At 57.2% G+C, this 22,778-nt stretch overlaps 1 protein-coding gene across 1 annotated transcript; it reads right to left on the bottom strand.

The window, feature by feature from the left end:
* Nucleotides 1-510: 510 nt before the first annotated feature.
* On the bottom strand, nucleotides 511-21,862 carry EHD1 (EH domain containing 1). Its single transcript, XM_004264321.4, has 5 exons — nucleotides 20,993-21,862; nucleotides 17,380-17,477; nucleotides 5,494-5,906; nucleotides 2,944-3,108; nucleotides 511-2,508 (listed from the first exon to the last, which is right to left on the bottom strand). The coding sequence occupies exons 1-5, from the start codon at nucleotides 21,394-21,396 to the stop codon at nucleotides 1,984-1,986; spliced, it is 1,605 nt and encodes a 534-aa protein (XP_004264369.1). The 5' UTR covers nucleotides 21,397-21,862; the 3' UTR covers nucleotides 511-1,983.
* Between the last annotated feature and the right edge of the window lie 916 nt (nucleotides 21,863-22,778).

The following is a 22,778-nucleotide window of genomic DNA, read 5'->3' as shown; positions in this document are numbered from 1 at the left end:
CTGCCACATCGGCTGGCCCCACCCTTTGTAGTTTTGTTGCTGGTGTCACCTGCTTGGTCCGCCTTCAAAGTACTGGCTTCTCTAAACGACCCTGGGGCCGGCACGGAGCCCACGATATACCCTATCTGCCTGACCCCTCCCAGTGCCCTGAGCCCCATGGGCGCCCACCCGTCCGTCCACAGCTAGGGCGGAGCCCAGGTTGAAGGAGAGGCTGTGAAGATCACAGGGTGGGGGGCGCCTGCTCCCCCAACCCCTGGGGGGCACAGCCTAGTCGTTAGTCATCAGAGGCTCTCCCAACTTCTTCATCCCATCCTTCCCTCAAACTATTCCTGCTCAGCCCCCAACTAGCATAAGGAAAGGGGGTCGTCAGCCCCATTTGCAGGCCTCACCCGCCAGGCTTGCCAATCCGTCTCCGCTGGAATCTTGGCCCCCGGAGTGCTCTGCCAGTGCCCCTGCAGGCACTGCGGGGAGCAGGCCCCGGGAAGAGACATCTCAGCACCAGAGGCCAGCTTCAGCACAGTTAAACTTTTTTTAATGCAAGAAAAAAAAGTCCGGTCTTCAGTTTGCTTTTCCTTCCCACAGGCAAGTGTGGTTAAGCCACTGCACCATAAACAGTGAATTCCCATCGAGGACACGGTGTGGGATGGTGGGCCGAGGCTGCAGGTAACATGGCCAGTTCCTGGAGACTCGGGCCCAGCAGAGGCCTAGCAAGCAGCACTAGGAGGGTGGGCCGGGGTCAGAGGTCAGAGTGGAGGAGTCCCTGAGACCCCCGAGGGCATGCCTGCTGGGAAGCCTGCTCCCCACCCCCCTCCCCGCCACAGTGGCTCTGTGATGACGGCTCCAGGCCCTGGCGGCTGACCACTGGCCGACAGGTATGTCCAGGCCCCCAACAGCCCAGTGGAGGCAAAGCAGAGTGGCCGCTGGCTGGCTCGGGTTTCGAGCTGCTCAGCCTGGGGGCCACTATACTTAGGACATCCACGTGGAGCACCGCCCTCCTTTGCTCAACGGGAGGAAGTCAGGTGGGAGAGGGAAGGGGCTGGGCTGTCCCTGGTCCCTCTGTCTGGGCACCAGGCCCGGGCTGGAGCACCAAGCCACACCAGGTTCGTGAGGACCCACCGCCCACCAAGGGTGGGACAGAGAGGTGTACCAGAATGTCCTAGGAAAGTGAGAGGGTGAAGCAGGAAACACCACCTCTGGGGTCTCTGGCAGGGTGTGCTCTGCACGCACCCATCTAATGGCTCCTGAGTGGAGCTGTCCCCTGGCTGGAGCATGGGGAAGGAGACAAAAATCACAGCTTCTGAACAAGTGGTTGGGAACTTACTGGAAAATTCAGTCAAGTATGAAAGGTGTCACTTGAGAGAACAAAAACTAGCTTATGTATTTCTCTGGAAGATGTTCTCTCACATCCACCCGTCCCCCGGACTCCCCGCAAACAGGCAGCTGGGCCTGGCTCGTGTGACTGTCGAGCCAGGGGACACGAGAGCGAAGGCAGGGCCTGTGGACGGGGGGCCGCTGCGAACGGAAGGAGGAAGGCACAAGAAGAACCAACTGAATCTGAGAGCAGAGGCGGGGGCAGGGCCGGGTGGAGAAGGAAGCCACTGGCCGAGCGACTCAGCCTGAAACAGCCGGGACCCGCGTCCCTGTCTACACGCGGACCGCAGCTGCAGGAAGGGCGAGCCAGGCGACTTCCCTGGCAGGAGGTACAGAGGCTGTGCGTGTGTGGGGCTGCTGGCCGGAGGAGGAGGCAAGAAACAACGCTGCCTCTAACGTTATATATTAAAAATATCCATGGTTCTTATGCACAAAATTCCACCGATGACCTACGAGTATCACCCCTGCCTCCCCAGGAGCAGCCTTAAGATAAAGGTGGTGGTTTTCCTTTGCGAGCTGAGGAAACATCGCCGTCTTTATGGTCTTGGGAACTGCTGACCACCCCCCTCCCCTGCAGCCTCTGCCTGGCCAGCTGCTGGGAGTAGGGGTCGCTCACTCGTGCCTCCGCTTGGAGGGCGGGATCAGGTGTGGAGGCAGGTCAGCGGGCAGCTCGTGGCCCTCTAGCTTGACTTTGATGAGGTGGTTGGCCAGGGCGAACTCCTCGTCGTCCAGCAGCCCGTCCCGATCCACGTCGGCCAGCTTCCAGATCTTCCCCAGCACCGTGTTGGGCAGCTTGGACTTCACCATCTCCTTCTTGGCGTTGGCGCCGGTGATCTTGCCATTGACGGGTGACAGTGTGTAGAAGATCTCGTCGTAGGTGGGCTTGTCCTTGCCCACCACCCACTCGACGTCGTCGATGCCCTCGCCAGCCCCCTCGCCGTAGCCGTGCCCGAAGGGCCCGTTCATGGTGCCGTCGAAAGCACCGCCCTTCACGACCTGGGCAGGCATCAGGGACTCCTCCTGGCGCACAATGACCATCAGCCGGGCGATGTCGTTGGCCAGCATGTCGTCCACCGTGTCCAGCAGCTTGGGCTTCAGGGCCTGGAACTTGCTGAAGTCCTGGGTCTGCAGGAGCTCCTGTGGTGGGAGTGGAGGAAGGACAGGGTTGGGTCGGCCCCTCCAGGGCTCTGGCACAGAGGGTGCAGCAAGGGTTCCCGAGCAGAAAGATCTGGCTCCGCGTCACGGCCCCAACCACTTAACATCTTGGCTCCCCCTTCTCTAAGTCGGAGGTAAAAATAGTCCCCTCCGTGCAGGACTGTGGTGAGGATTAACTGGGGGGAGGCTGGGGTGCCTGGCACAGCCCCGCCCTCCCCCTTCCCCTCCGGGTGAGTCACCATATTCCCCTGTGAGGTGTCACGGACTGGGTCAACTTCTCCGATCGGGGTGGGACGCTGGTGATTAATCGGGCCGCTTCCACGTTGGGAGGCCCCGCCCCATGGAGCCGGGGTTCCCTCCAGAACCACCGCCCCAGTGCCCCAGCCATACCCACTCCCATCCAAGGGGCAGCCGTACCTGCATCTTGCGGAGGCTGGGGAAGTCGCCGGGGGAGATCTGATGCTCCCGCTCAACCTTCTGGTAGATCTCACCCAGGTTGTTCACCAGCTCTTTCTTTTTGCTCTCTTTACCGAAGACATTGGGCATCTCCTTCTTGAGGGAGCTGATGATGTAGGCGTGGACCTGTGAAGACAGAGAAGGGGTGGGTGTCAGGTGCTTCCTGGACACTTTGTTGGGAGCGTGGCCTGCACCTGTGCTGCCCTGCAAAGCTGGACTGTAGCCCGGGACAGCTAACCACAGCCGCAGCCCAAAGCCTGTGTTCTTACCATTTCTCGGCACGCACACCCCTCCCCGGTGACTCCTCTGCACATCAGAGACACCGAGAGCATTCCTACCAAGCCGAGCAGAGCCGTGCCATCCTGCTTACACAAGTCTGTGGATGCTGGTGCCATGAACTCCAACACAGCCTGAGTTATGCCCCACTTTATCATCCTGACAGCCTCGGGGATGACTAAGGGTTAGGAAAATCCCACAAGGCTTTCCCCAGATGTTTCAGGCTTCACGCAGTACCTTGGGTGGACATCTGCTTCGGGGATGACTAAGGGTTAGGAAAATCCCACAAGCCTTTCCCCAGATGTTTCAGGCTTCACGCAGTACCTTGGGTCGACATCTGCCAATGAAGGGTGGCACACCCTTCCCTCCCCCACAGCGGGCCAGTAACTCTGGCAACCTTGCAAAGGCACAGCCCTCAAACCCCTCTGCCTTGCCAAGCAACATCCTGCCGAGGAGGGCTGCAGCCAGCCAGCCTCACACCCCCTTCTCCCAGACTGCCAGCTCCACCCCAAAAAAAACCTCTCCACTGGCCTGACCTTGTCTGCTGGGGGCTGCGACCTGGCTGAGAACTGCCCCAGGGAAGCAGGCTGGTCACAGAGTCACAGTCACAGCTCTGCCCATCACAGGCCAGCAGAGAGAGCGACTCAGTCCAGGAAAAGGAAACAGTCTCAAAACAGCAGGTGCAGGACAAGATTGGAGAGGCTGGGGCTTTCCAGGCAGGGTGACTCAATGTGCCCAAGGGCCACGCGATTACACACCATCTCTGTAAATGAGCAGGCAGGGCCTGAAATCTGCCCTCTGTTCCATCCTGGAGGGAGGCTGAGCGATGAGAGCACTGGAAGCCCTGCCGGGAGAGGGGCTGGAGGGGAGGGAGGGGAGCTGTGCTGCCCTGAGGCTGAGCAGAGGCTGGACTGGAAAACAGGAGGCCAGTCTCTCCTCCACTCACCGCCTCTTCCCCTTCAGCTCAGGACATCGCTTGGCCCTTCGAGGCCAGGAGCCAGGTATGTGGATTTTCTCATGGGCTCCTTTCTCAGAACCAGTTCCACTCATCAGGAAGCTTCCAGAAGTGAGATATCTACAGAAACGTGCAGCCCTGTACCCTCCAGAGCAGGGTGCGGGCATCTTTACTTTGCATACGGGTCACCGGGGACTGTGTCCAAATGCAGATTATGGTTCAGTAGGGCAGTGGTGGGGCCTCAGAACCTATGCTTCTAGTGGGTTCCAATCTGCTGGTCCTGGAGCACTTTGGGTAACCACAGAGGAGACACAGCCGGGGGTAAAGGATGCAGGGTCGCGTCTCGTTATTCAGGCCAGGGAGCACCCAAAGCTACCTGACTCCAGCCCTCAAGACAGTGTAGGGTGCCCTGGGCCACTGTGTTTGGCCCATGGCAGAGTGCCAGAGCCTCTGGGCTACACAGAAGGGAGCCTCACAATGCGGTACTATTCAAAATCGTGTCCTAAGGGGACGTGCTCTGCTCCTCAGTGTTTGAAGGGCCCACTGGTGGCATTACCCTTCCTTCCCCAGCCCCAGCCACCCCGGGGTCCCGCTGAAGTGCTCGGCCAGGCACTGAGACTCCAAACTCCTGAGCAGCTCAGATGCTGTCCACAGGTGCCAGCAGGCCCTGTGCTTCCATGGAAGAGTAGGGACGGTTTGCAAGGCCTCTGGGCCAGAGGCCATCAGCGCTCTCGCTGGGCCCGCAGGTTTGCGCCCCATCTCTCCACTACCTACCTCCTGTCTCGGCCTAAGCATCATCTCCCGCCTGAGACCCCCCAGGCTAGCCCGCCCTCCCCGGACAGCTCATCCCAGGCCGACCCCGAGACAATACAAATAAATCGTACTTTCTTTTTCTTTATGTGTTCTGCTTTCCCCTGTACGGCTGACAAGTGCTAGGAGGGTGGGGACCTGTCAGTCCCCAGCACCCAGCACATGCTGCGTGCACTCCAGTGCTCAGCAGACCCGGGGGGAAACTGATGAGCGCTCGAGCAGCATCCCCACCCACTCTCCACCCCCCAGGCTGCCCCCGGCACAGTGGTACCTTCTTATCTGATGCTTATATGTGCTAAAAAGAACCTCAGGAAAAGGCTGCTCCCACGGGGGCACAAGAGGACGGGTTCAGACAAGGCGTGGCACAGTGCAGCCATGGGTCTGCAGGGCTGGGTCTTGGGCATCCCATCCCGGGGCCCCGAGTGGCCATCCCAGAGCCCCCTGGGGCTGCGTTCCCAGCCTGGGTTTACCTTGGCCAGCCGCGCCCGCTTGATCAGGTCATTGAGCTTCCTGAGGGCGGCGTTGCGGGGCAGAGACTGGATGTCCTTGAAGAGGTCCTGCTCCTCGGCCTCGAAGAGCTTGCGGTTGTCGGGGATGAGGAGCGGGTGGGACCAGAAGGAGCCGATGTACACCCGGACCACCTCGGGGGTGTTGATGATCTTCCCCAGGGACCACATGAGGGCCCCGTAGACCCGCATCAGCTGCTGGGTCTCGATCTGGTCGGCCTTGTTCAGCACCACGCGGATCTTGTCCTCATGGTTCTTGAGCGCCTTGATGACTTCCGAGAACTCATCGGAGATGTCCAGCTTGTGGGCATCAAAGAGCAGGATGATGCGGTCCACCCGCTCGGCGAACCACTCGAGAACGGCCGCAAAGTCGTAACCTGCGGGAAGAGAAGGGCGAGTTGGGGGCGCCAGGGGCCAGGCGGTCCGATGGCTCTCGTGCCTGACTTGGCCTGGTACTTCTCAGCCTGGGGTCATTTAAATTTCCAGAATGTACTTATGTGGGCAGCCCAGTGCCCTGAGGGCAGGTTCATCAGGCCTCCCTTACTTCCGTACCCACCGCGGTGACACCCTCACCCACGCAGCACCTGGCACGAAGAGGCACTTAACGAATAAATAATGCAAGGGAAGTCACAAAGTCCACGCTCTAAAGTGGGTCGAACTATGGCAAGAGTGAGGAGGAGACCCCAGCAGCACAGCTCAACACCGGGCGGGAAGAACAGATTTGGGGGCTGTTGGCTGGGTGCCCCTGCACAGCAGCGACAATTAACAGCAGTAAGACGACCTACAGCTGCTGCTTGTCCGGTGCTATGTGCTGGGCTCCCTGTTCCGCAGGACTCTCATTCATTCCCTACAAGTTACAGCTCGGGGGCCAGACCTGGCTCACTACCTGTTTTCATAAATAAAGCTTTACTGGAACACAGCCGGCTCATCTGTCCTCTCTGGCTGCTTCTGAGCTACAAGAGCAGAGCTCAGTTGTGGCAGAGACCATGAGGCCCCCAAAGCTGAAAATTTAACACTCTGACCCTTAGAGAAAACGTTTGCTGACCCCTGCTCTACAGGCCTATTAAGTACTGCAAACCACCTCCCCTTTCTAGGTCTTAAACGCTTCTCTAAAATGAAGCGACTGGACTAAGCTCCAGTTCCCAACTCTATTCTGTGCTGTTTCCTGCCAACAATTAAGGCCGCTGGTGAACCGGCCGTCTGCAGCAGGACTGCTGACAGAACTGTCTAGTTTTAGCTCGATTCACGGCCCCCCAGCTTAAAACTGCATTTCCCAGCCTCTCTGCAGCAGAAATGAAGAAGCAAAGAAAAGGTGCACCAGCCCTTTGTCCTCTTCTCCCTTCCCAAGGACTGGAATGCAGGTGTGAGGGCAGGCGCTGGAATAACCACCCTGGGTTCAGGATGGCCTTGGACCATTGTATTTCACACAAACTATCAGATACCTGATTTAAAAGCCCATGGATTTGTGGGTCTCTGCAGTAGTGGTTTAATTTGTGGCCTATTTTACAATTATGCCACCTCAAAGTGTTTCCACTTCTTGCACTGTCCCCAGAGGAAGAGAAAATTCTGTTTCTCATCTTTTGAGACTACTAAGGAATGGTAGACCATGTGGAAACAATGGCCCAAGAGTCTTTGGGAAGCTTGGGTCCCAGCCCCCAAGCCGCCATCTCTCTGGGTGACTCCGGGGAAGTCTCCTTTTTCCTCACCGGCAGGCCACAGGACACCTCCAATGCAGGCTGGCCCTCTTAGGAACCACTGCGTCCTTCCCAGAGCACAGTCATGCCCCTGAGAAGGAGCCAGAGAGCCACTCCTATAGAGAAGAGCCTGGGACGCTGCCCAGAAACAGGCCAAAACCAACCCCCCACCGCCACCAGGCTGGGATTTACACATGCCTTCTCTAGATGGCAGGAAACAGAAAAGCAGCAGGTAGAGGGCAGACCAAAGAAAAGGACCAAGTGTCAACAAAAGGCCCAGAGTGACTCAAGGAGCCACGGGGAGGGCAGCCCTCACCGCCCCTCTTGTAAGGCGTGGGCTGAGCCATCCCGCCAAGCCTCCGGGGCTGAATGGGAGTCCACAGACAGCCCGCGAGGCCACCTCCACTCCGGCCAGAACACCCCCTGGGGGTGGGGAGTACTTTAAGAGAGCCCTGTGGGGCGTGCCTGGGGTGAAGCTGTGCCTGGTTAGGCAAACATTCCAGCCACCCCGTCCCCAGGTTCAAGTGGGCTCCAGAGCTGTCTGCGAACCTGAAGCCGCAGGCTTGCAGGCCTCTCCCTGCACGCAAGCGCTCAGAAACAACACAGGCTCTTTGTAAGGAAGCCCTGGATTTAACTCCCAGCTCCAGCCACTGACTCTGTGACCCCAAATTCTTAACTTCGGAGTTAACACTTTTTCTTCTGTAAAAGTCAAATAATAATTCCTCCTCCCAAGATCACAGGGAGGATTAAATGAGGTGACATGTTCCCAGCACAGGCCCCAGCACCAGAGCGACACCCGTGGGTCGGGCAGGCCCAGGATGGGGAGAAGAGGCAGGGCCCCCTGGAACGAGGGCTGAGGGGCTGGGGCTGCATCACTGATCAGAAACTAAGGTGACAAATGATCAGCCTGGCTCTGAGGCTAGAGGCCAGTGTTGTCCTCATGGCAAGACACCGAACCTCAAGGAAAACCCCGAATGCATGGCTTCTGTGGACCTAGCTTGCGGCCTCTCCAGGGCAACCTGTTCCTGCCGCAGCACAGGGGGAAACAGCCTGCTTTTTAAAAAATATTTATTTTTGGCTGCATTGGGTCTTCGTTGCTGTGCGCGGGCTTTCTCTAGTTGTGGCGAGCGGGGGCTACTCTTCCTTGCTGTGCCTTGTCTTGTTGCAGAGCACGGGCTCTAAGCGCGTGGGCTTCAGTAGTTGTGGCACATGGGCCTAGTTGCTCCGCAGCACGTGGGATCTTCCCAGGGCTCGAACCCATGTCCCCTGCATTGACAGGCGGATTCTTAACCACTGTGCCACCAGGGAAGTCCCTAGCTTCTTAACAGCATAGCAGTGGAGTTGGTGGCAGCAAAGCCCCTGTGAACCTGAATTTGAGCCTGGGCAGGGGAGCCATCAGTCTTCCAGAGGCCCATGCAGACAAGGGAAACGGCCGGGCTACCAGATTCCCCACACTCAGAGGACGTGGGAAGGCAAGGAGCAAGAGCCAGGTTACTCCAATGCCCGCCACCAGCCACCACCAGGCTGCTGGTTCCAAAGTACAAGGTCCCTACGTCCCTGGACACAAGGAGCAGGCCGAGGGACACGGGCAGGGAGCAGGGCCAGCCCGGCCTCGCCGCCACCGCCTTTTATGGCCGGCTCTGGGAACGGCAGCTCTGGGAACAGCAGGTCAGCGCTGAAAAAATGATGACTCAGGAATGAACCGCTGCTCTCAGCAACAATGAGGCTCAACTTCTCCCCTCGTCAGACTGTTTGTCCTCAGACCACCGCAAGTTCAAACCGCAGATTCACACAGCAGGGGAGGCGGCAATGCTGAAACCGAGGGACTGGGAACAGGGGCGCCCTGATGGGCTGGGCTCGAGGCCAAGTTAGCTTTGGCCAGGGAGTGAGGACTGCATGCAGGGAGCCGAGGTCACCCCCTGACTCCACCCAGTGTGGCCTCACTCCTCCCATCCCCCAGTGGCGGCGGGAGGGGGGTGCATATGATGGGGGGAGAGGAGGGGGAGGGGGAGGAGGAGAGAGAGGAGGAGCCTATGAATAAGGTACCGGGTCCACGAGCCCCCAGCCAGAGCGAGCGCCCCACACGGCTCTGCCTGCAAACCCAGTTACTCACCAACACCTCAAGTTGGAGCCAACAGAGCTAAGCCCATTTTTTTGTAGGTGAATGAAATTTCCTGTTTATATGGAAAGTGCTCACACTTTTGGTGAGAGAGAGCCGGTGGCTGGCCAAGCATGCCCACAGGTCATGCAGAGGGTCACAAGGCTGAGGCTCGTGCGATGTCATCACAGGTGGAGGACCACGTCCTACCACATGGCCGCAGCCTCCCCAGGCCCACGTGACACCCCTCAGCCCGCCGACCCCTCACTCAGCCCGCGTGTCTCCACAGGCAGCAAGGGCTGGACTGACCCACACCTGCAGCGCCGAGAGAGCATCGACCGAGTCCCCACACTGGCCAGGCAGCCCAGCGGCCACCATCAGCCTGGGGCTCGGCGGCAGGTGACGAGTGCAGGGACCAGGGACACATCCAGAGAGGAGCATCCCGCCCCCAGCACTGCCCCAAGCACTGGGCCTTCAGGCTCTGGGCCAACCTAGAGGTTGGCCTCGGCGGCGGGACCAGGCATCAGACATCACCTAATGCACGGCAACTCCTCGGCAGAAGCAGGAGGGCACGGGCGCCCGGTGACGAGGACACCACGGCCACGCACCAGGTGTGAACACAACGCTGCAGCTGCATCCACCTCAGGAGGGGCAGTTGTGAGGTGCGGACACCCACAAAGGACACAGACAACACAGCCGGAGGGGGCTAACTGCAAAGAAAGGGCTGACCCTGCGATGGGAGTAAAAGCCAGCACTGATAAGAGATAAGCTCTGGCTCGGAGAGTTCTGGGACCTTGAAGACATTATGAAATGATGAAATAAGCCAGTCACAGGGGGTGATTCCACTGGTATGACGTGGAATCCAGAGACAGAAAGTAGAACGGTGGGGGCCAGGGGCTGCGGAGGGGGAGAGGAGTTGTAGCTTAATGGGGACAGAGTTTCAGTTTGAGAAGAGAAAAAAAGTTCTGGAGGTGATGGTGGTGATGTTTGTACAACAGTAAGAATGTACTTAATGCCACTGAACCGTGCACTTAAAGATGGTTAAAATGGGGCTTCCCTGGTGGCGCAGTGGTTGAGAGTCTACCTGCCGATGCAGGGGACGCGGGTTCGTGCCCCAGTCTGGGGGGATCCCGCGTGCCGCGGAGCAGCTGGGCCCGTGAGCCATGGCTGCTGAGCCTGCACGTCTGGAGCCTGTGCTCCACAACGGGAGAGGCCACAGTAGTGAGAGGCCTGTGTACCACCAAAAAAAATGTTAAAATGGTAAATCTTACGTTATGCATATTTTACATGGGCTGTGTAGACGGGAGGCCCAAGCCTGCCTCTCACCTTGGCTCTGTTCCCACCAAGCCTCCTGCAGGGCCCGGGTGCTCCAGGGGTCCTGCCTCTGCAGTGCTGGCTGCCCTCCTCACCGGGTCTGCCTTCCCACCCTCCGACACCGAGGTGAAGGGGGAGCAGTTGTGATGTGTCCTCGCCCTAGCCCAGCACCCTCCAAACACAGGTAGTTGCGGTAGCTGGGGGAAACGCTGCTTCAGACATTCCAGAAGTTTCTAGAGTGCAAACAATAGAGGGTTTGTCTCCAATCGACTTTTGTTTCCTGCCATTCAACCTGCGTGGGCCTCCGTGTTTCTTGCCACGGCTCCCATCACCACGCTTCACCCGTGCCGGGGCCGGGAGGAAGGGGTGCAGGAGCACAAGAGAGATTAAAGAGCTAAGAATCTACACCGTGAGGACTTGTTCTGAGCTTCCTTAAGCTAAAGTTCTTAAGGGAAGGACCCTTCCAGCGGCACAGAGGTTGGGAGAAAGGGGCCTCGCACGTCTAGGCATTTACCCGAGAGAAACTGAGAAATTGGGACTTTCCTGGCGGTCCAGTGGTTAAGACTCCGCACTTTCAGTGCGGGGGAGAGGGTTCAAGCCTTGGTCAGGGAACTAAGGTCCCACATGCCACGAGGCGCGGCCAAAAAAAAAAAAAAGAAGAAAAAGAAACAGAAATTAAATTTGTACTCTACACGAATGTTTATAGCAGCTTTATTCAAAACTGCCCCAAACTGGAAACCCAGATGCCCCTCAATAGGAGAATGGATGACAAGTTATGGTACGTCCGTATCACAGGGTACAACAGCTACAAAAAGGAAAGAACTGCACACTCTCAAAGAAAAGATGAACCTCAAGAGCACATGCTAAGTGCAAGACAGACACAAAACGCTTCACACTGTCTGATTCCATTTCTGACATTCTGGAAAGGCACAACTTTAGGGGCAAAGATCAGTGGTTGCCTGATGAGGGACTACAAAGGGGTGAAGGGGACTTCCTGGGGTGATGGAAACTTTGTATCTTGGTTGTCATGGTGGTTACACGACTGGTGCATTGGGTGAATTTTACCGTATATAACACAGATCTCAATAAATCTGGCCTAGAAATCAGCAACAAAGGACAGGGTGGTGGGGGGCAGCGGCAGGGGAGACCAGGGGGAAGGGCAGAGGGACTCTGGAATCAGGCCTGAACCTTCTACTCTCCGAGCCTCTGTTTCTTCAACTGCAACGTGAAGACAGCAGGTTTCCGCTGTGTGAGCGAGTGAGCGCCTGGCCCACTGTAAGCGCTTTGTAAACGTTTGCGGTCCTTTACTCACAGGATTTGTATTTGGGCCCAAGAAGCTCAGATTCCGATGGGTGTGTAGGCAACGACGGCTTCTAACGCGTGAAGAATGCCTCGTACCCCAAATATAAACCGAGCGTTTGCAGGCGCTCAGGCAGCTGCCAGGGAACAGGTGGGGCGCCAGCAGGGGCTGGTCCAACCCCCCGCGGGCAGAGTGGCCAAAAGCTGGACAGGGGCAGTGGGGGGGCTGGTGGGGAGGCGCCGAGAGGAAGGCCCTGAGGAGGGTAGCTGTGCGGAGGCTGGGCCCCCACCAGAGGAGGTCCTGGAGTCTGAAGGGAAAGCCCTGCTGAGTCAACGCTTCCCCCTCTTCCAGCCTCCACGAGCTGTTATTCAGAGAAAGGTCTTCCTCATCGAAGTCTGAGAATCGCTGGGTTTTTCAGTGTACTTTTATTCAGCTGACATTTGTTGGACACTGAACTGGGCAGCGGGCACTAGGGTAGGAGATTAACACACGTAAATTCGTGCAATCGTTGACAAGAACCAAGAGGCTGGTACTGCTACTCCTGTTCTATTGATGCAGCTCCCAGGGGTGCAGCAACTCCCTAGGGCCCCCAGCTCCTAAGTACTGATCTGGGGCCCGAGCCTCTGTCGTCATCTGTGCTGAGGGTGCTGGGAACCCAGGAGGGACGCAGGGCTCAGCCTCGTGCTCGGCCTTGCACAAGGCTTTCGAGGCAGCCTCATGGAGCCATTCTCTGGGGTGCAGAAAACCCTCGTGAAACGCTGGCAGGGAGGGCTTTTAGGGCTGGGGCATCTCAGGAGGTGGTCAGCAGGAAGGGACACCTGTGGGTCAGAGGGCTCCAGGTTTGGGCCAGGGAGCCCCTACCCGACTGTTAAGCCAGATGGCTCCTGAGCTCGGATGGAGCCTGGGATCCAGGGATAGTCAGCAGCGGGGACGACCCAGGGGAACGGCCAGCCATAGCCAGGGCTCCTAAGGTCTGTCCATGGATGGCTGGGGGCGCAGGGGTGGGAATTTCCAGCTGGAGGCAGAGAATAGGGAGAAAAAAAGCAGGTCTCAGCACTGCTGTTCAAAGCCCTGCACCTCAGGCCCATTTCTGGACTGGGAGTCTGATCTCGGGCAGGGAGAGAAGCAGTGTGGCCTCTGGGCATTCCGGGAGAGCTGAGCCCGGCACAGCACCGGCCTGGCAGGGCTAAGGGCTCTTCCGAGCCAAGCTCTCGGAGCTCCTCAGCCCAGAGCACCGGTCTGCAGCACACTGCGGCGTGAGTACGGACTCTGCTGGGTTCAAATCCCAGCACCAACTCGTGCTAGCCTATGTCCTCTTGGGCTACTTAACTTTGCTAAGCCTCCGTTTCCTCATCTGAAGAGGAGCAGCTTCCTCACAGATGCAGCTGCTGCGATAAGCGAGTGGGGCTGGTTCCCATGGCAGAGGCCAGCAGAGAGCCAGGCATGAGGCTGGCCGGGCTCCGTCTCCTAGTCCAAGCTGAAACAACTCGACCTTGCTGACTCGACTCCCATGGGGCAAAATGAGGCCCAAAAGTTACAGCTCAGCTCACAGCCTCGCAGTGACAATGGCGGGGGTGCCCTGGCCAGGCCCCTGCCCCCGGGCTGAAGCTTCCATCAAAGAGCCTCCGGCCGCTGCCCACAGAGGACCCACATGGGAAGACCTGCTCCCTCCCAGTCCTGCCACGACTGGGCCGGCGGCCAGCAGCCTGGGAGCCCAAGGCACCGGCTCCGCCGGGCCCCAGTTGCCCTCTGGGATGCCCTTTATCAGTCACACGGGCAGCATCCAAGAATGAACACTGTCCCCGCAGGTCACCTTTCTCTGCTGACACAAGAGAACTTTATCTTTAAAGGCACTCAGGAGATGAGCACAACGGGCAGGTGCGGCCCAAGACCCCACAGAGGCTCCTGCTCTTCCCTGGAGCAGTTCTCAGGGGTCTCTTGCAGAGCCTTGGGTGTATCCCGACTGCTTTGTGCCTGCTCAGGCCTTACCTTATCTTTCCACACAGTATTTCCTGCACACATTAGGCACCATGGGGAAAGGGGAAAAAGGCAGGAGGGGCTAGGCAGAGAGGGTGGGAACTGGAAGTGAATGTAATTAGTGACACTAACGTCTACGCAGCCTCCAGAAGGATGCTCTGCTTCCAGGGAATGAGGTCGACAGACCACAGAAATGCATGCCGCCTGCCCAGGACACACATTTTCTGTTGGCCCAATCTTTTTGAGAGGGAAACACCTGCCTTCCACACCGTCAGCAAAGAGAGCAGAGAGGTGGCTGCCAGGGAGCCTGGAACACATTGTCCTACTCTGACTTCCTCTGCCAGGTGACATGGGACCTTTGCAATGACAGATGAATGGGGTCTCCAAGAAGGAGAGACCTACCCCTTCTGTGTCCACCTGGAGAACACCACCCCAGAGGCCACACCCAGCACGTCTAAGAGGTACCGCCCCATGGTCTTTCTTCTCCACTGATAAAACGCTGACTCCAAACACATCCCACGGTAAATCCCAACTTGGTAACTGTTAGTAGAATACTTTAAACCAAGACCTCTAGGGTTATGGAAGGAAAGATCTCTATTGCACAGGAGGAAAGCCCTCCTCCAATGAGAGTGATGCACTTGTCTTTAAGCCAACCTCCTTCTTCCTGCCCATGATGGGTGGGGGAAGGTCCCTGGCTGCCAGGGACCCAGAGGGGCCACACTGTAAGGGAGCAGGGTTGCGGGGGAACACAGGCAGTCTCCTGCTGGCTTCCTCCTCCAAGTATCTGCCATCTACATGGGTAACTTGCGGGCCAGGACTGTCTGGTCCCCACCAGTGAGATGCACCCTGCGCCTGACTGGACAGCACGCTGAGGCACTGCTCTGCTGCCTGTCCCACAGAGAGCAAGTTTGGACACCACTGCCTGCCTTTCTACTAATGCGGTAAGGAAGCAGAGGGAAGGGGAGGCAGGGGAGGGAAACACCCCAGCAGGCAGGGCCAGGATACTCTTTGCAGCAAGACAGCGTTAGACACTCCCAACTCCTCAGTCTGCTGAGACTAAGGCCCCAGGCTGAAGTGTCAAAGACAGCCCAGCAGGGGAACTTCACAGCACTCGTGGAAAACTGCTGTTTCTGAGTTCAACAGGGGCCATAAGGACCCTAAGGCTTTCCCTCAAGTACCTTTATTTATTTATTTATTTTTAAAATTTATTTTTGGCTGCGTTGGGTCTTCGTTGCTGCGCACGGGCTTTCTCCAGTTGCAGCGAGCGGGGGCTACTCTTCGTGGCGGTGCGTGGGCTTCCCATTGCGGTGTCTTCTCTTGTGTGGAGCACGGGCTATAGGCGCACGGGTTTCAGTAGTTGTGGTGCACGGGCTCTGTAGTTGTGGCTCGTGGGCTCTAGAGCACAGGCTCAGTAGTCATGGTGCACAGGCTTAGATGCTCCGTGGCTTGTGGGATCTTCCCGGGCCAGGGCTCGAACCCGTGTCCCCTGCATTGGCAGGCGGATTCTTAACCACTGCACCACCAGGGAAGACCTCCCTCAAACACCTTAACTGCCAGCTCTGAAGGATATAAGGAGTGTGGCATTTGGGGGAGGATAAGCCTCTTTTTATGAGCTATTATTGTCCCTTATCCAAAGATGCGTTCACATCAACTGACCTATCTGATCTGATAGCTCCCAGTTGGGAGAACTCCTCCCCAGCGTATTCCCCCAGGTCATTAAAGACATAACTCTACAGAGCCTCAAAGAAAGTCCCTCCAGGATAGCTCAATCCTGGAGGTAGATGGAGAATAAATTCCCTTTTGTGGGTCTTTCTCTTTAAGAGTAACTAATTCAGGGACTTCCCTTGTGGCGCAGTGGGTAAGAATCTGCCAATGCAGGGGACATGGGTTCGATCCCTGATCCGGGAAGATCCCACATGCCGTGGAGCAACTAAGCCCGTGCGCCACAAATACTGAGCCCACGTGCCACAACTACTGAAGCCCATGCACCTAGAGCCCACGCTCCACAACAAGAGGAGCCACCGCAAAGAGAAGCCCGCGCACCGCAACGAAGGGTAGCCCCCGCCTACCGCAACTAGAGAGAGCCTGCGCGCAGCAATGAAGACCCAATGCATCCAAAAATAAATAAACAAATTTATTAAAAAAAAAGAGTAACTTGTTCAGATTTTCTAGCCTTGCTCTGGCAAATGACAAGGCAAAAGCCTTGTTTATCAGGCATTTTCTTAAAACCAGGTTAGAACAATAACAGCAGTAAGAAAGAAAAAAACTGGCCCTTGCCTCCCCTAGAAGTGTCATTATCACCGGGGTGGAGAACATAAAAGTTTAAACCAGATTGAGAGACAGAGAGCAGTTTCAGTATACTCTGATGCAATCCCCTATTGGCAGGGGCCCACAAGCCGGGGGAAAAAAAGAGAAGCAGGGTTTCTCAGCACTGAAAATGGGGCCCCCACCCGCTCACAGCCTCAGCAGAGACACACTGCCTCCCAAGTCTCAGGCTGCTGGCTTCAACTGCAAAGCTCACTAATGCTGGGCGGCCCGGAGGGAAAGGGGGTACAGGAGAGATTTGCAAGTTAATGATAAACAAATCTGGCCACTTGTCCTCAACCCCCTCTGAGTCTGATCTTGTTTCATTTTTACATTTGCAGCTGCAGGCTCCACTCTTAGCCGGCCCCCATGCTCCTCCCAGAGAGCATTCAGGCGCGAGACTCCCCTTCCTTCTACAAAAAGGGGCAGCGGCAGAAATATAACCCAGTTCAGGTGCATCCTGAACCAGATCTTTAGAAAAGCTTGGCACACTCAAGACAGGAGTTTACACAACTAGAATGGGCCTGATGCACTAATACTCCGCATGAAAACCTTACGCCACGCGCGGCACCCAGGGAGGCTACTGATGACCAACATTTACGCAAATTTAAACACATTTCCAAGGCCCAACATGTTTAACAAATTCCTGCTAGCTTCTCCTTTTGGCTGTGGCTCTTTCAAGTCAAACTGTTCTCTCACAGTCCTGCTGGACCCACTAGGAATGTATACAGCTCTGGGAGGCAAAGCTTTTAAACACCAGCTAAGGTGAGTGAGCCCCAGGGGAGCCAGGGGCTCATTCAGAACAGCAATGCTGGCTGAGGTATCTGGAGCCCAGACACGGAGCAATCTCCTGGGACCTCACGGCCAGCCAGGATCCTGCCTTCCTTTCCAGAAGGCCCCAGGGGCTGGGAAGCTTGAAAACCACATAAAACTGGCTGTTGTCTCACCCTGACGGCTCTTGTAACCTCAGCAAAGGGAACCAAGGAAAAAGCAAGCTCCGGCCCCCGCTGGGCTCGGCGCACCATGCAGGTACAAGGCTGATGTAAAACGGCTTCTCCCTTGGGCTGGGAGAGACTTGGGCAGCATTTGGTCCGTGTCACAGACGTCAGATGGAAGTCGTCTGACTACACCAGGTGCCCTGGGCTGTGTCAGAGCCTGTTTACCTCTGCTGATGCGCTGTTTCTCTCCAGACAGGATCCCGGGAGTGTCGATGATGCTTATGCTGTCCAAGACCGGGTTGGGCAGCTGGGCGCACATGAACCTGCACGAGAGCAAGAGCCCAGAAGAGAGATGTCAAGACTCGGGTATCACTGCTCGAGATGGGACAGCAGTGATTTCTGTACTCCTTCGTCTCCACCTCTGGCTTCCTTTCCAGAAGAAAGGAACGGAAAGGAGGTTTTCTATTGTCTTAAGTTTCCAGGAGTGGGAATTCCCTGCGGTCCAGTGGTTAGGATTCTGCACTTCCACTGCAGAGGGCACGGGTTCCATCCCTGGTCAGGGAACTAAGATCCCGCAAGCCACAAGGCCAAAAAAAAAAAAAGTTTCCAGGGGTGACCAGCAAATTGCACATATTGTCTTAACTGGGAATCCAACCAGCAGGCTCCAACTGACCCACATCAACACTTCCCTCCCTTAGCTTTTCTCCCAGAGCTCGAGAATTCAACTTTCAAGTTGCTGACATGTTAGTGAAAACTGCACAAGCCTAGGGTCACCATTCAATTCCAGAAGGAATAGAGAAGAGTGACAACTGAGACCTTGGAATTCCATATTAAAATTTTCAACCGCTTGGCTAAACTTCCACGCTGCAAGAGCTGGTCCTGTCCTACTGCTGCTGGGGCCAGCCCTCGCTTCAACCCAGCTGCTCAGGTGAAGGGACTGCAGTGGGCAGCCGCTGACAGCCAGGGGACCACGCAGGCTGGTACATGGTGGGGCAGGGAAATACAGACACCATTCTCTCAACGTCAAGGCAGAAGGAGGAAAAACAGAGAGGCTGGCAACTCACGGACCACGGCTCAGCTGTGTGTGCCTGAGTTCCCACTGAGTTTAGAACAGCCCAGAACAACAAGGGCTGTCCCAACCGATAGCAGAGATTCTTGACTGGACACATAAAAGGCTCCTTTAAAAACTTCTCTGTAAAAGGTTTTGTGAGCAAAGAAAATACTGACCCATTGTCTAGGAATCTGCCATGATTAGCTTCCCCTTTTGGTCCCACACCACAAGTGACCCGCGGCCCAGAGGCGGGGGCAGCTGGCCAGGGTGAGAGGTACTGCCTGCAAGCACAACAGAGCAGAAGCAGCTGACCCGCAGGATGAAGAAACCTTGGACCTCATCCTCACCGTGCCAGCAGCAGAGCACACGTGCTGTAAAGAACTGCACGACCTGGGGCTCCTGCTGGGGAAGGAGTCAGTGGAGAGAAAACCAAAACAAGATGACTTGGCTCTGAGAAGCAACATACATGAAAATGCCTTGTGAAGGGCCTTGTAAGTTAACATCTCTGCAGATCGGGCGCTCTGCAAAGCCCGGGGAGTGAGGCCGAAAATACGAGAGGGAGCAGGCAGTACAGATGCATCCTATCCTGTTTCCTCACCAACAAGGACGCACAGATTTCATCTTGAGCTACAAGTTACCAGTTACGCAATGAGTTTACGCAGGATACTCTTAGGATACCGTGGTGGCGCCCTGCCTCCTGCTCTCTCTGATTTTAGCCTTAGAGCAGCCACTTAGGGGGAAGAGGCCGGAAAGTCCAGTCCATGATTCAATGAGTCTCTTTAAGAGTGCGAGAGAGGCTGTGTCAGCCACTGAAAAGCCCCCTTTGTGTGCCCCGGCGGGCTGGGCGGCGCTGGTGTACTACACGGGCTGACACAGCTGGGGGCCTCAGCTCCAGTGCAAACCCACACCCCACCCCTTGGCTGACGAGGCCCCTTCCGGCAGGGCCATTCGTTACCAGTGTTCTGGGACCCTCTGGAGATGAAGTGGGGCAGAAGGAAATACAAGTGCGGCTCTCGGACCCTGTGGCACTGGCATCATCAGGGTGCCTCTCTTCGATCCGGCACCCCCGAAATGCTCTTTTTTTCAGGGAGAAGCAGCAGGAGGTGGTAGCTGGCTGCACAAAGGCAGACAGTTGGCACTGCATTCACCGGCTCGTGAACTCGACAAATCAGCGAGGCTCCGAGAGCCGCCGTTTCCTGAATGAGGTAGGGGTTGCCTAGCTGATGTCTAAGACCCCTCCCAGCTCTGAAACTTTAGGTCTCTAAATTCAGAAAACAGGTCATACGCCCATTTCTCCTTACAAAAAAGGTCACCTCTCACAATCAAAAGTGGACCCCTAAGGACAGCAGGAGATGCAGCTCCTTCCTTCAAGCTTCCCAAATTTCTCCAGGAAAGCAGACCTAATAATGCTTGGAATTCCCAGCACAGCAGCCAGACTTTCCACTGGACCGTATGGCCTCCACCAGCTGACAGCCAGCCAATCGCCTACCTACAGGCACAACAATTCTCAAACCCCAGTATCCCCTGAGGCGGGCTCCTGGCTAGGAGAGCCCTGCCTCTTCAGGAGTCTCACCCAAAGGGCTTTACTCTGGCCCTGACTCACAAACGCCATCAGCCGTGAAACAGGAAGACAGGTTTAAATGCCTGAGAGAGGCAAAAAGACAACAGAAGACTGCCTGTCTTCTCCGTTAAAGGTCAACTCTGCGCACAGAGGCAGGCCTGGTCACTGGCCTGGATCGAGGGCACGCTGGTCTACCCTGTGCGGCTGGACAGTGTCTGGAAAGGAATGTGATCATACAGGGCGGAGACCTTCTGGAAGGCAAGAGTCAAGGATTCTTTCCTAGGCTCTTCCCCAGACGAGACTTTGAAAGGCATGTGGAGTCACTCCTTGAATGGGGTTTGGCAGAAATGACAAATTTGTGAAGTCCTTTGGTATGTCCCCTGGGGGTGGGGGGAGGGATTTTAGAATCCCCATTGAGCAGGACCTTGGAGTTCCTTTAGAGAAAAGTGAACTTGGCTGTAGCACTCCTGAGAGAGGAGGCCAATGCATTTCATTCATAGCATCGTGAAGGTTAGAACCTCGGAGAATTACCCTCATCAGGGTTTTACCCATTTAACTGGGGAAACTGAGGCCCAAGTAGGTTAGGGAACATACTAGTGGGTCTAAGCAGCCGGAATCCCATTCCAGGGCTCCAGGGCCCACCGCCTGGCAGCACAGACCCTTACCCCTGAACCCCCTAAAGCAGCACGGGACCTTCAGAACTGCCCCTGGGAGAAGTGCTGGTCCTCGCCCTGTCCGCTGCTTCTGCAGGCCGCCCCAAACTCAGCAGGCCACAGCAGATCTTCTCCCACCGGTCCCTGGGGAGGCACAGCACAGCACACCAGCAAAGGGAATGGCTAAAAGTTTCACCGTAGTTTTCCGTGACACTTAAGAAACAGACCCGTGAAGGGAGGGGTGAAGGGGTTGGTTTGAATGAATTAGGTGCGTCCAGGGGTAGTGAGTAGTAGTGAGTCTGGGATCTGCCAGGGGGGTTGGGAGTTAAACCGATAACCTGGAAAATTCTGGGGTGGGGGGGAGGAGGTGACAGAGCCAGTGGAGCCGGCGACGCGCACTCGCAGACCCCCTCGTAAGGGTTTTCTATGGGAAGCGGCAGAGGACCCAGTCTCAGGGAGTGGTCGCTAAGGGTCTCGCGGGGGCCTCGGAGACAAAGAACAGCGGGGGCGGCGGTCACAGGACGGTCGGGACCCCGGCCACTCCCTCTGCCCCCCGGGTCAAAGGGTGGGTACCTGTTGAGGAAGGCGTTGCCGAAGGCGTTGAGCTTGCGGAAAGGGCGCCGCGGGTCGACGACGAGCGCGTTGCCCGGCACCACGCCCTCGGTGGGGCCATGCATGACCGCGATAAAGGAGTCGGTGGTGGGCTCGGGCCCGATGCGCATCCCGGGGAAGTCCTGCTCGATCAGGTGCCGGATGAAGGTGGTCTTGCCTGTGCTGTACTGGCCCACGAGGAGCACCATAGGCTTGTTGTCGAAGTCAGCGTCCTCCAGCGCGGGCGAGTGGAACTCGTGGAAGCGGTAGTGCTCCTCCAGGGGCAACAGCTTCTGCGCGTATAGTTGCCGCAACCCCTCGGCCACCGTCTGGAAGAGCTCCGGCTCCTTCTTGCGGCGGGCATCCTTGCTGACCCAGCTGAACATGCTGCCGGAGGCCGGGCTGGCTGCTGCAGGGCAGAGCGGCGGCTGAGAGCCGGGCGAGGGCGAGGAGCCGAAACTGGGCCGGGCCTGCCGGCTGAGGAGCGGCGGGGCAGGGGGCGGGGAGCGGCCCGCACTGCGCAGGCGTACGGCACGGCCCACAGAGCACCCTCTGCGCAGTGGAGCGCGCGCCTCGCCCTGCTCCCTTTATAAGGCCGGGCCGCGCGATCGGGCGCGTGCACCGCAGCCACGCGGGGCCGCGGGGAGTTGGGAAGGGGTGAAGGAGGAGCCCCGCCCACGCGCTCTGCGCCACGTCTTCCCCTCCCCCACCTCCCATTTGCCGATTCCAAATCTCGCGAGCGCCGATTGTTCCGCTTGCCCCGGCCCGGGTGCCGTGGCAACCGCACCTGTTTCGCCCCGCCCCTTGTGGGACGGCTCGCGGGAGTGCTGCGGCTGGGAAGGCTGGAAGTGGGAGTCCGGAGCGAGGAGGTCCCAGTGTCTGCGCGGCTTCCATACCCGGCGAGACCCCCAGTTAGACACCCCAGTACCCTGAATACGCGCCCCACCTGCAGTTCCCCCAAGAACGGTCCTCCTCCTCCCACTCGCTCAGAATCCCCAGCGCCTCCTGTCTGCACCGCCCTTCCTTGCCTCCTCCTCTCGCCCCTGCTTCTCTGACACTCCCTCTCGTCCCCTCATCTTTTATCTGCTTTGGGAGAGGGAGAGACAGGAAAGAAGTAGTGGAGGAAGCTGAGGGAGTAGAACATCCAAGGCGGGGTGGTGATTGGGGAAAGAAAAATGGGAAGGGAGGAGGCCGATGGGGAAAGACCAACCAGCAGCAAGAGGCCTGAGCTCCCCTCAGGCCAAGAATTGGGAGATGGACACTAGCAGTGGAGGACACATATGACATATAACATGTGGGGGAAAAGAGATGGCCTCCCTAAAGAGGCTGCATCTGGCGGGGGGATGTGAAGAGGAAGCCGAGGCCCTCCAGCACTTGAGTTTTGAGGAAGTGAAATCGGAAATTCCCTATGTGGGGTGGAGGGGAAACGTGGGGCAACAGTGAAATCTTGTGGGAACTTAGGGGGAATTAAAAAACCCAAATACTTCCGCTTTCCTCTCTGGGTCACCACCAGTTACCATGCTTTACTCTGACCTGTTCCTCCTGCCCTTAACCAGTTCCTGGCTGTTCCATTAGGCTCATTCCCCCCACCATCATCCCCGGCCACATGTAGGCCCCCTTGGCTGTCCAGGCTGGTGAGACTCTTCAGTGGGTGATGTCAAAGCTTTGGAGACTGGGATTGTTATGTAACCAGTATCAGGACATCAAAGTGCCACGGGTGGGGTGGGGGGATGCTCATGGACAGATCTAAGGTGCACCTGGGAACTTG

The sequence above is a fragment of the Orcinus orca genome, chromosome 8 (assembly GCF_937001465.1).
Source record: "Orcinus orca chromosome 8, mOrcOrc1.1, whole genome shotgun sequence".
NCBI classification, from domain to species: Eukaryota; Metazoa; Chordata; class Mammalia; order Artiodactyla; family Delphinidae; genus Orcinus; species Orcinus orca.
The sequence above is the reverse complement of the archived record's forward strand: the minus strand, read 5'-3'. Positions and strand labels throughout refer to the sequence as shown.